Consider the following 13945-nt stretch of genomic DNA (forward strand, 5'->3'; position numbering starts at 1 on the left):
GTGACTAAAATGGTCCACGCGTTGCTAAATCATTGGGGTGAGTGAATATAAAGAAACTGGGAGCGGGGACCATTGTGAATCACTTGAAGAAGTTCATCTCTATAGTATTAGTTAAAAAAGTTCAATATAAAATGAAACGTACTCTGGAATTTAATGTTCGAACATGACTATGTAATAATTTTAATTTTCTCTGCCATTTATATAACTTTATGTAACTACCTACAGATTGGTTCATCTAGGTGTCTAGACTCTAGATGATTATAAAAAAAGAACTCCTCAATATTGACATACCTCCGAATTCTGCATAGATTTTTCATTTAGAAATTATGAAGAAAAAAAAGAGACATGACTGAGCTGCAATAAAAAATGTACCAAGGACAATAAGCATCAGTGTATATTTTTCGGTACCATTTTTCACTCAATGTAGGTACATACAGGGTTAGGCTAACTATTTGACGATTTGACACTAAGTGTAGAAGACAGGTAGGTATTGTTTATACCTATATTTTTAAATATATCAACAAAATATATATATACTCTTAAGTCATTTTCTTATTAATTTCTTACCTTGAGGTAGTAAAACGATATGTATTATTTTAATTTAAAAAATATTTCCTGAAACCAAGTTCCAATTCTAAGATTCGAAGCTTTTAAATCAAATAATATTTCAATTTGATTTTTTTTGCCTTTTTCATGATCGCTTTTAAGATTTTGTATAAAAAATGAACTATATAATATATAAGATTTTTATGGGTATTTTAATTTATTTCTGTTTTCGTTTGTTTTTTTGCATGGTGTAAATAATATATTGACAAAGTAAACTACTCGTATTTACGATAAAGTATCAACGTTATTTTAATAGCTTTATAACGATGAATGATTTAGTATTGAATCATGTTTACTGAACTTGAAAGAGTTAGTTAAATTTCTACTGTATTAAAATGATGTAAATACATAAATAGAGAATACATTATTTTCATAACAGTTTTATCATTATTAAATATTATTTTATTAAACATATAATGAAGTTGTTTAATATATTTTTGTTTACGATCTTGTATAATGCAAAAATTATAAACTAGCAACTTTACGCGCGCACGATGAGTTTGCTGTTAGAAATAGCTGCGCGCGCGCATCGTCGCCAATCACACGTGTCTCCCCTCCGCAGGGCCGGCGGAGGTCTGAAGGCGGCCAATGGCGGTCACGGGGCGGAGCTGGGTGAACTGACTGGCCTCCTGCACGCGGGCCTCGTGAAGCGCGAGCCTGAGGACCTCAGCCGTAAGGTGGTCGAGGAGCCCGAGCACGCGCTCAAGCCGCCGCGACACAAGGTGCGTCACACGTCCGTACGCCGCCGTCGCGCGCGCACGCACTTACACACTCTCCTTACCGGTTATTCATGTATTATTTTTCGCGGTTTGTGTACGATGTGCCGAGCACCTCGCTCGAGATTCACTAACCGCGCCCGCCCGCGCCCTAACACGGCCGGCCAGCGCTGCCCGCCCACTGCATGCTCTCGTATATGATTTAGGATATATCGACATTATCAGGATTTTATGTACTTGTAACGTGACCGTGTTATAAACAAAACAAACTAGTGCTCGTGAACCAGTGACTGTGTTCGACGCGGCATGTACGCGTCGACTTTACGAAGCGGACAATTGTCGTGGGAGAACGCGTGTAACAGGCGCGTGTGTCCGCAGGTGGCGGTCGGCGAGCCCGGTGAGGCGGCGTCGCCATCTCCTGTACCCTCGCGAGCCTCCTCAGCAGGCTCACTTCTTCCAGACGCCGCTATGTACGCAGCGCAAATGTTTGCGCCCCCAGGCACTCCCAGTCCTACGCCCTATGGCGAGCAATATCCGCGCCAGACGACGACGTTCGCTGGCGAGCCCTACTACAGAGAATATTTCATCGGCGATGGTTATCAGCAAAGAGCGGCACCGCCATACAGTGACACGGAATCAGCATCAGCATCGGCATTCGGCGATCGATATTCGGCGCCACGTTATCACAGCAAGAGCGTGATAGCGGCCGCGGGGCTTACTGTCGACCTCCCGTCACCCGACAGCGGCATCGGCGCTGACGCCGTCACTCCTCGAGACCACACAGCGGTCCAGCAGGTCGGTCTTACGGGAGACAAGGGCGCGGGCGGGCGGGCTTCATACAACATTGTACTTAAACTAGCACACACCAAATGACACGATCCTCTCTTTTGTATATGTGCCCATTACATAAACATGTCATCATCGATATCTTTCATAACAGCTTATATTGTACATATTCCTGAATGTTACATTTGACCGTTCAGCAATGTACCGGCTTACATACTACGTAATCACAATATTTCTGGGAACATTAATTTCGTCGATTTTACAATCAATTCCAACTGAAGCCCTCCCGCGCTCTATATATTATAATTTTAATTAATTTTCATTATAAATATACGTAATGTGTCGTTACGACAAAACTATCTGATGATATAAAAGTTTTATAGAAATAGTTTATCATTGAAATCAAATAATGTATTCAATTCTCAAAAATCTTCAATATTTTTTAGGAATTCGATCAATTAATTCTAATAAGATAATTAGTTGAAATAAACGTTCTAAATGACTCACATTATTATATCTAATGATTCGCTTACTATTACATTAATGTAGTTGTTAAAGAAGTCTGAATTTATTATGTACATAATGTTACAACAACGGTCGTTACTCAACAAAAGACTTATGTTAGAACGTTTGTAATATGGAAATATGCATTTTTAAATAACAAATTGACATGACTTATGTATAATGATTATTAGGACTAAGTGTATTTGAAGGACTTGTCACTCCTAGGTGCGGCGCTCACGAGCTGGCCACGATGTCGATCTTATTATTTTCTATGTCGTAACAACAAACGCATAATGAATCAACATTTTTCATATAAAATTCATATTTGTAGACGAACGCTTGGACATTTAATAGAAATGTATCGCTAATTGGAAACATTGATGCACATGTTTATTTTAAAATTACATCAAAATAAAAAAAAATAAAAAATAAAAAAAAAGCAAACTCGTGATTTAGTATGGATTTTTAAATTTGCCTATAGCAATTTACATAAATTAGTGTCAATTTATATGAAATTTATGTTACATATAACGAAAATAATGTTATAAAGGTGTCCCATCTAGCAACTAGTTACTGATTTTTGTATATACTTTAAAGAGTGAGAGTACTAAGCGCTATATCTATAGTTTTTTTTTGCACTTTTTTTGCTTAGATTACCTAATATTTCGTAACCCTCGTTTGGTTTCCATTAGAGCATAACCAATTATAAAACGCGTGCACGTACAATCCAATACAGAAACATCGAAATTATTCCGATCATAATATTTTTTTTTTGCATTGTATATTTATACTTTTTTGTTCCTTAATACTACCTTTTGGTCTGTAAACAAAATATTTTCGCGTTAGTAACTTATAAAGACAGTGACAGGTTTAAAAAAAAAATGTAAAAAAGTCAAGGTTGTAGCCATTACAAAAACAATACATTGAAAACGTATATGTCTTAATTCATTTTATTTTATATGTGATTGTTAACGTTTAAATGATCTAACTCAACATACCACGCTATGGTGAAAATTGTTTAGATGCATTTTAATATGCGGATAAATGCAGGAGCTAATTAAATAAGCAAATAGCTAAAATGTTTTAGTTTTATCTTTCTTCTTAAAAACTGTAACCATGTTAGCGGCATTATCGCATTTTATTTTTTGAATATTTTTTTTTATTTCAATGAAATAATAATTAAAATTAATTGTATGTTTCCAACGTTTCGCTTCCTAAGTTTTTGCGGAACGAATATAAACCTCTTAAGCTCATTATGTTAATTATGCAAAGTCCGACTACATGGTTTTGGTAGTGACCTCCAAGAATTAGGAAAATATCATTAATTGATTTAATTTGTTGTATTATAATATAACGATTTATTATGTGTTGTTATGTCTTTAAAATAAATACTTATGGATATAAACGAGATAGTTGCCTATATTATTATTTTTAATATATACTAAGATTCGGTTTATCTATTGAGGCAATTGGAGTTTAAAACTTTTTTTTCTCAGCGACGCGATACTTGTTACGTTTTACTAATTTGTCATGTCAACTTGTTGTGTATCGAAGCAGCGTTATTAATGCAGACTTCTTTAAACGCAATATTTAAAACCTAATCGATCAATATTTAATAATATTTCATCTTTAAAGTTATAAGTAGGTGTCAGGTTATTGTTATGATTCATTGTAAATTTTCTAATAAGCGGTAGTTGTCGATATTTCTACCTTCCTATAAGATCGTATACCAACAGTCGTTCGAGTACACGGTGATCTGCCAGCAGCCCGTGGGCGAAGACGGCAGGGGAACCCCCGCGGCTCATCATTCGCCCGCACAGCCACCGAGGACACGTCCCTGGCACGACTTCGGTAGACAAAACGATGCTGATAAGATACAGATCGCTAAATCGTAAGTATTTAACTATGTCTAACCCAATCATTTGGAACCTAGGGACAATTTTTTGTCTTATTTGTGAACGAGCTCGTTAATTTTCAGACCGATTAGACAGAATGTTTTTTATAAGACATTAAGATCAAAATAAATAATATAACCAAAGCTTGTACTAACAAATTTGCTTAATAAACAATAGCTCTAAAGGATAACAATCCATTTAGAAAGCAAATAAAATACTTTAAACAGATAGAAGATAAAATTAAAAACATTTCTATTAATCGTTTCCTTGTACCGATGTATGTCGCGTGAGTGTAAATGAGTGGAACAACCTACATCCCATGTAACTATATTGACGTACCGATTAACACCTACCAAAAAAGTTATAGGGCCTTTCTTGAAAAATATTTTTCTTAACAAAAGAAAAATGAATCTACTTCAAAATCTTAAGAATCCAATATATATTTATATTAAAAAATAAAGTCAATCCTTAAGTTTACAACATATATGTATTTTATTCAATTCCGTAATTACGTTTGTCTATACACGAGACCGTTGTTTTTATTAACATCAGTTGGTATTATACATTAAAAAAAAAAAAACTAAACTTTGATAAATGTGAGAATGAATATAAATTTTCTTAGGTGAAGTGACACCACCCTACTAGTCGAAGTATGCGAGGTGCTAACTTAAACTTCGTGATCGTTGAATGAACTGAAAGTGTGTGTTAATTGGCAATTTCCTATTTTTTCTCGCTTGATTGTCTTGTAACAAGTTAATTTTGGTCAAGTGAGTTAATAACTGGAAATAAATTTATCGACCTCAAAACCTCTCACTACCTATAAAGTAAAAGATTTCATTGATTTTGTTTGATGATTCAATCTCATATTGTTTTAAATTCATAAAAACATGTATTTATAGCAAACATAATTTCCGGTTTGAACAAATTATCTCGGTGTTTAAAATTCATATTTATCACCTTCGAGCGTAAACATCTTTTTTTTCACATTCAGAAAAATTGATAACATACTAAATGTCTTCCGGATTCCTGATTTAATGGCAACATGTACTTTGTACCTGGAACGAATATGTAAATTTGAACGTTACGAGCCCATATATAGAGCACAAAATCTATTGATTGCTTGTTAAATGTTTTACCGACTCGTGATATTTACACTATTATAGGAATTCAGTAATGAACATTTCGCACGCACTTTATTAGGTAACTACTTACTTAATAATGAAAATTAATTAATTATTTACATTATTTTATTTTCACGCTACTCGGAGAATGATGTAAAAACGTAAGTATAAAAGTTTTTTTCTTAGTTAAAATAAAAGATACTTTTATTTCTAACGTCAAACATGTAAGAAAATTCGTATTGAATGACAATACGTATGTATTTAGGAGTTAAACTTTACTTAACCAATCTACTGGCTGTCTCGAAGCGGCGGAAGCAGACGTCAACATGATAAGTACATTAGCATTATTATCTCGATAATTACTCGCGTGCATTTGCCCCAAATGAGTCGGTCGCTTCTATGTATTACGGCGTGGTGATACAGACTCCCTTTATTACCATTGCGTTAGATAGAAGCCCACAAATATTTATTCTATTATTTAACGCTCGTTATGGATCATTTAAGCCCATAACCAGTCCGGTCAGCTCTGTCTGTTGCCCTCAATAGCTTTTTAAAGGTGGTTCATAACTTAATCGGTTAATGTATACATGTATGATTAACACTACGATAGTACATGAAGTAGGCATAATGGATACCATTTTCCACCTTCCACATCCTCTGATCGAGGTTTACACTTAATACCTACTTGACATCACTATATTATTTAAATCGCTTCATGGATTTATGTTAATTGATCCATTGAATATATATTACAATATTATAACTTTATTAATTTTATTATTCATATCTTACTCGACCTAACATTGTAAGTTGAACAATTTATAGAAATAATTATTTTAACATTAATTAATAGTAACTTTGTAGTACATTGTTGTGAAGGGATAAACTGTTAAGTGCGATACGAGGTGAAAATCATAGTGCTGTATCAGAGACGACGGTTCTGTGAGACCGACGGCGGGTCCAGTAATCAGCGCGGAACCATTAAAGACCCTAATCGTTTTCATTAGCTCGAAGCAGCCGCAGAGCAGCAACCTAACATCATGAGCACAGCCTAATCACGTTATAATTCCAACTAGAACCGACAGCATTCATTACTGATACACACGAGATATCGATTATGAATGTGTTATATATGCTGTTTAATGGAAAATTAAGATCGGATCATTTGTATAATATAAAATAAATGAATTCCAGAATATTTTTATACATTTACGGTGTTCTCTCAATACAGTATTTTCCATCAGTGTTGGCATTCGTGTCAGCCACACAATGGACTCTCAATTTACATCAGCGATTGATGCGATGGACATGCGGGCACATTTCTCCCTATATAGTGTTAAAACCATTTATTTTACCTTTAAATTATAATGGTTAACCATCAACCTAAAGGATTCACATTAATTTGCAATTGATACATAAAAAAACAGTATTTTTCGGTGAATATGTAAATATTGAAATAGTCGACATTTATTTTATTGCTAACATTAACATTTTAATACCTTCGACTTCGCTATCAAACAAATGGCTTATAATCATTTTTCAATTAAATATTGGGATTATTAATTTTAATACCATTAGTAAAAAAACAACGAATTTTTTATTTTTGCATATTATATAATATTTCTTGTTTGCGAGCGAGTAATCATTGAGTATACAAAGTTATGCTGTTAGTAATAGTATTGTAAGTATAAACGGGTAAGATATATGTGCATCTAATTTGGCAGAGCAGAGTTTCTCCACGGGACGTCGCTGGCCAGTCTGTTAGCGCATTGCGTTTTTATTGCTACCACTTTGTTGTTGCTACGTTCCGAGCCTTTTTGTGCGCTCATCAATTTCCGCGCCTCACCAATTGATTTATTCATGAAAGATGGCCGTCTTCACGCAGGAAGTGAGTTTTTTCGGACGCTTCGCTACTGAAATTTGTAATGAAGCTCATTCGAAAACAATGCGTTGTTTATTATTGTATGAGCTCGCAGTATATTCAAGGTGACAAAATAACCGCTTGTTTTCTCAACATCTCAAGGATCTCAGATCAGTAAGAGGTGATAGGAAACAACAGAAAAACATGTGCCCTTTTAAAAAATACAGAATCACAAAATATAATATATTCGGTGTTCATTCAATAAAACTGCTTAGTTTTGTTGAAAAACCTGCTCTTTATATTAAGAATTTCTTTATATTGGTCAAGATGTAATAATTTTTTTTTTCTTAATGTTTTATAAAAACGCCATGTAATATTATGGTTTCTTTATAGCAATAACTTGGTACAATTAATGTAAAGGCCTGCGTAACAAGCTACATTGATATTGTTAAAATGACAATACAAAGCCTCGTCACAAATGGAAATTGCATTTGAAATAACTTTGAGAGAATCAGATAGGCGAGAACCGCTGCGACCGATCCGTCAATGTCGGTCTGTGTTTGCATTACACGGCCTTTTATCTGCCCATGCTCGCTTAAATCGCTAACATCAGCGGTGCTGTTTACCAAATTGTTTTCAATAAGCTTTAAGTAATGGTTGGCAACTTAAACGCAACATCTCAGCGAAACATCATTTACTGGATGTATTTCCTTTAAAGATTTATTGACAGATTAAATATTTTGTTACAATTTATGGCTTTTTATCATGTTACATAACTAAATTTACAATAGAGATCGCGGATAATGACGTTTGCTATTTCCCAGTTGAATGTCCGTGAGGTTGTAGGGATTTATGCGGCGTGGGCAGAGATCTGCGACAAGGCGGAGGCTGAAGAGGGGCGTAAAATCTTGTAGAAGTGTCGCAAGCCTCACGAGTGCATTTAACGAGCTCCAGCACGCGATGCAAACAGCTAAATTAGCTGAGTTTTCCTTCCGTTGATCCAAGCTCAGGAAATCGCGAGAAAACGTAGTTTTTCATTACTCACCGCGAACTAGATCTCCACACCTTTATGTAACCACATCTGTGACAAGCTTACTGACTGTGCAATTAAGATTTCCACTTTTTGCTCACTTTTATTGCTTGACTTCATGGAAATTACTGTCGCAAGTATATATCTGTAGATAAGAATCTCAGAGAAGAAATCACACTTTTTCTAAATTGTCAAAAACGAGATGTTATGCGGTTAAGACGACGCGGTGTAAGAGTAAAACACTTCACGTAATGCCTTTCTACTACAATTACTTGACAAAAAATAGGCGAATAATATAATAATGATCTGTTGTTCTAACAAAAATTAAGTGATACATATGTATATCCACTTAAAATAAAGCTATCTTAACAATAACGGTTAAATACTTACTAAAAACTTAAAAGAAAAGTGTTATTTTGACATGATATGTAATCGTATAATTGATATTTTATTTTTTTTGCAGATTTTCACCTTATGGGTTTAAATATCACTTAGAGACGGCAAGTAGCAGTTCACAGCGGCGTGAAGATGACCGCATCACATACATTAACAAAGGACAGTTCTATGGCATCACGTTAGAATACGTCCACGATCCAGACAAGCCACTCAAAAACCAGACAGTGAAGGTGAGTAAAGAGCATCAATAGCATAAATGTATCTGAAAATTAATAAATTTATATATTTTTTTGGGATATTATAATGCGTAGCAAAAAAACTGAGAGTCCGTTTCCGTTAAAATACTGTAAGTTTCTCTTGTTAGCTTTCTTACATAGAAATAAACTGCACCATCCAGGATAAATGTTCAATTTCTACTTAGTACTTAAAAAGCTTATTAAAATTGACAGATTGTTATTTTTGAAACATCTTATATGAAACAGTAATTACGTATCCTTTGTAATTTTGGATACTTTGCATAGCGTCACTTCTACGATAACTACTTGTGATAATGTGTAATATATAAAGGAAGTTTTTTTTTTATTTATTTAATATCAAATTAAATTCAAAGTAATAAGTTTAATTCAGTTTTATCTCAGTTTAGGAATATTTTTGTCAATGGTTTCAAGGCATATGGCTTATAATGAAACTTTTTAAATAAATAGAAGTTAGCAAGTATTGGAATGTGAAAATTAATTATTTGTAAACGCATAGGGACAACGGATTCGTAGCTATTTGATTTACCTGCAGCGAACATTCTGTTAACGGTTAGGGCCGGATGTTTATTTCTCTCGGACCTTAGAAAGCTTAACCGCGTACTTTAGAGGCATAAGTAATCGTAAAACATGCATTCTCGTAACATCTCTATTCAATTTGTATTTCCAATCTACTTAGCGTAAAGTATGCTTGTTTATTGCAACGCACAATCTCCTCAATGCTTAATATCTGTTATTGAATATGTTCATGTTTTTATAGCGAGTGTTATCCTCTGTTGGTTGCTCGTGACCGCAGGATCCCGGGTTGGTTTTTATTTCACACAGCTCCCGGTTAATATTTCATGTTCACCTTCAGTAAGAACACTTTTGTAATGTTTTTTTGCTGATTGGTGTCCTGTTGGATAAAAGAATTATAATCTTATCTCATATGTTATGTAAAACTTTTAATGAATTATTTGACGTACGCGAGTTATGAGTAATGAATACTAGACAGTTTGTGATTGAATAAAAATATAAGCCTATTTTACTTAGTGTGATTAAAAAAATCACGAGACATCTTGCGTGATACTCGTTAATTATTATATCATGAGAAAATAATAACCCAAAGAAAACAATAGATACAGCATGATAAATGTAGTCCATGTTTCTTGTTAAGAAAATCGGAAATCCCCTTGGTTTATACATACGACACTTCCTTGGAAATAGTATTTAAAACGTAATTTAAAAATTCTTGAAAAACCAGAAAAACCACATCCTTTGATCAGGTTAATCTGGTTTTGATAATCACAAATATCAAAGGCATTGTTTAGAAATGGAAATTTCTTACATGTTATATAGCTTTTTGCCAATTAAATATAAATGTTATACACAGGGGAAGTAATAATTTATGAGAAAATTGCAACAAGTTTAATGCTATGGAGTAACATGAAAATATTTCTTATCTATATTCAATGGACTTAGATCGGAATAATCAGAAACACAATGCGACATACGTTTGAAGTTATTATTAAGGCAGTAAGTGGGCCGCGAGTCCGGAGCATTCAATAATCGGATAGATAGATATAGAGCGCTTATCTCGGCGCAATCGAGTTCGCATTGTATAGCCGCGCCCGATAATTAAGACGACGGTTTTGACATTCGCCATATAGGAACACAATGACCGCAGCGGGAGCATAGCGCGCTTAGCGGATTAAATCGAAGCTCTCTTTAAACAATAACGATACGTATTATCATATAATAATTTAAGAAAACATCGTGTTTCCATAACGAGTTCCTTCGTCTATTTTGTTTGTACAACAAATGTATTTACTCATATTTAATCGTATTACCATAGAAACGATTCGTTTCGATGCTCAATAACAAATAGATTTTCATCAATAATAATATTGTGAGACTTGATAGCAATACAATATGGTTTATTTAACATTCAAAAAATTGATTTCCTTACGCGATTATAAGACCAATTATGGTTATTTCTTATCCACCGTAGCTGACAGTTTAAAATTCACACGCGATGCAAATATGTTTTGCGTGTCTCAAAGCGGTTGAGGATATGAGAAAATTTTGTAAAAAGAGAGATTCGGTGTGAGAGGCGTGTATGGAGACTGTAATTACGTTCGCACCGGCTCGTTTCGGTAGAACTTTACCTTCTCGAGATATCATCGGTCTCGATTTCCTTCCAACTTGTATTGGAGATCTTGTACCTAATTAAGCAGCATCCTATACATAGGTGGCGACCTCGTTCTGTTATTTATTTTAGACTTTCGCACGCTACTGTGCCACCACGTTAACATGCGTCGTCATTTGCATTTGAATTCATCATGACAAATAGATTTTTAAGATGCTCCCTTTGTATTATAGTAAGGACAAGCAAAGGAGTACTTACTTACATTACAGTCATCAATCAAGTGAAATTGCAGTAATTAATCATGTTCATTGGAATATTTTGGGCATCTCAATATTTCACATTACGAGAAGGGTGGTCGCTCAAGAGCTGTTTTCTTTTTGCAAATATTCATTTCTGGTTGCAAAATCATTTGTAGCTGTTATGTAATTTAATAACTTTTACAGTAAATGTATTCTTTTATAGCAAAATGTTTCGAATATAAAATACAAATAAACATTTAACTATTAATAAAACTAACAGATATAATAAAGGAAATGAGCTGAATACTTTAGCAATAAAATGACGGTATGTTAAATGTTGGATAAAAAAGGTTTTAATTTAATCTAATCTGCATGTAAATGTCATCAGTAATTGCGAGTATATAAAAGACATCCTTTGATTACAGAAGTCTTCCGGATTGTTTACGTTTGTCGATAGTTAAGACTGTTAAGTTAAAAAAAAAAAACAAATATATATTTCTAACAAACAGCGTGCCTAATAAAATCAACAAGAACTTTATCCCATACAAAGTCAAAGCTATTATAAATGCCAATCTATCAATTATACATTAATATAAATTAAAGTACATAATAATTCTTTCATGCTAAGGATATATGCGTTAGATTAATAGACGGTGAGTCAATAGTGTCTATTGTAAACTAAATATAACCATAATACTTCGATTACTGTGAATTAAAATGTATCGCGAAGATCTGATGTGAATAAACGTAGACTTATTCAGAGCAGTTTTTGCGCTAGTTTTTATCTTTGTTCTGACATCATTGTTGTTCACTTTCGTAGCAACGGAAACTCGAGTAACGAGATTCACTATTGTATTTATTTTCCTCTTGTAATATTTTACATCGTGAATGATCGCTCTGATTAAAAACTTTTTAAGGCAATCGTTAATGTCTTTACACGTCTTTTACACTCAACATACAGGCATATAACGGTCGTTATCAAAACGCACAGACTACTGACGTGTTTCTTTCGGTCGAGACCGCGCCGACAAGTGAAGGGCTGTCATATGAGACATATCGAATATTTCGCACAGGGTGCATTCACATGGAATGATAAAAAAAGGTTTCGTAATAATGGATTCCAAAAAAATATTCGCTTACAAATTAGCATACACACGGTTGATATTTGGAAGACGCCAATCATGTTCGCAATCAATCACGCGTTGAGATGTCTCAATTTAGTTTCACCCTCATCTGCACCCCGCACCCCGCACCCTATACCCCGCTCTCAATCCTGTCGCACAAAAACACTAATGATTATAAATTGCTGAATTATACAACGGAATGCTTCTGCTAACGGTGTTTCTTTGATAAAACTTAATATATTTATCTAACATTATCAATTAGCTAATATATTTTAATATTTTCCACTATTGTTAATGTGTGAAGAATTTTACAGTCATGATATATAATGTATAATAAGAACTATATTATTATCAATAAACAAACAATAACTAGCAACTGATATGACAACGTTCTTTCACATATTTTACATTTTAAGCCAATGTTCCCTCAGAGTAATGTACTTTTTATAGCTTTCTTTATTATAAAAGTAATTTAGCTGAATGCGGCTTTTTACTCTTTTTGTCCTTCCTTATATGATATTTTTTTGCAAAAACACTGACAACGAAATTACTTACGGTATTTTATTTTAAAGTAACATTAATATATAATATAGGCACTTCAAAGCCATATGTGTAGATTAGAATAAGTAAGTGCCTGCGCCGCTCGACGGAGCGTGAATTTTCCACGTTCGATTTCAGGTTCGTGTAACGTTACACGATAAATATTACGCTTTCGAAATATTACGTATTGTTCGATAATACTCACGTAATATCAACACTGATTATAAAATTATAATTATCCTTACATCGCTACACTTTTTCGATACAGTTTATGAATTAAAAATATTTTCAAAGTGCAAATATACATTAGTTCTTATTTTAAATAACTTTCACTCATAAATCTTTTTTAATACGATCGCGGAGTGACAGCGGGCTGAACGCAAATGGCATTACGTAATACAAAGTTCGTCATTGTTTCGATATTGAAACTGTCACAGTGCAAGTATTTAGCGTCAATCTCGATAACATCGGAGACTAGGTGATGCTGGGTTTGTTGTGAAATGACTGACACGATACAGTTAGGAATGAAACTGTCAATAAACAATAAAATTAAAAACCGAATACTGAATTAATTCAAGATAAAAGTCTCATATTAAAATATTACATATAAAAATGTTGTTCGAAGATATAATTGTTCCGAAGTAAGCTGTGAGTACTTCGCTAAGCCACATCACACTTCATCCGGAGCCCTGCACTTTTCAATCCGACATTTCCTTTCGACATTTGAGTAGATTAGTGTTACAAC

At 33.9% G+C, this 13945-nt stretch overlaps 1 protein-coding gene across 5 annotated transcripts in view; it reads left to right on the plus strand.

Annotated features, from left to right (window-relative positions):
- The window catches only part of LOC116778765 (protein grainyhead), a 71994-nt gene that overhangs the window by 46227 nt on the left and 11822 nt on the right, over nt 1–13945 (plus strand). For 4 of the 5 annotated variants that reach the window (XM_061529679.1, XM_061529677.1, XM_061529676.1 and 1 more), the window contains exons 4-7: nt 1169–1328; nt 1701–2117; nt 4349–4503; nt 8983–9145. In XM_061529679.1, coding sequence (XP_061385663.1) covers nt 1169–1328; nt 1701–2117; nt 4349–4503; nt 8983–9145 — 895 coding nt within the window. The remainder of the gene's footprint in view (nt 1–1168; nt 1329–1700; nt 2118–4348; nt 4504–8982; nt 9146–13945) is intronic. The other variant, XM_061529680.1, reaches the window with a different exon arrangement.

This window comes from Danaus plexippus, chromosome 6, assembly GCF_018135715.1.
Source record: "Danaus plexippus chromosome 6, MEX_DaPlex, whole genome shotgun sequence".
Taxonomy (NCBI): domain Eukaryota; kingdom Metazoa; phylum Arthropoda; class Insecta; order Lepidoptera; family Nymphalidae; genus Danaus; species Danaus plexippus.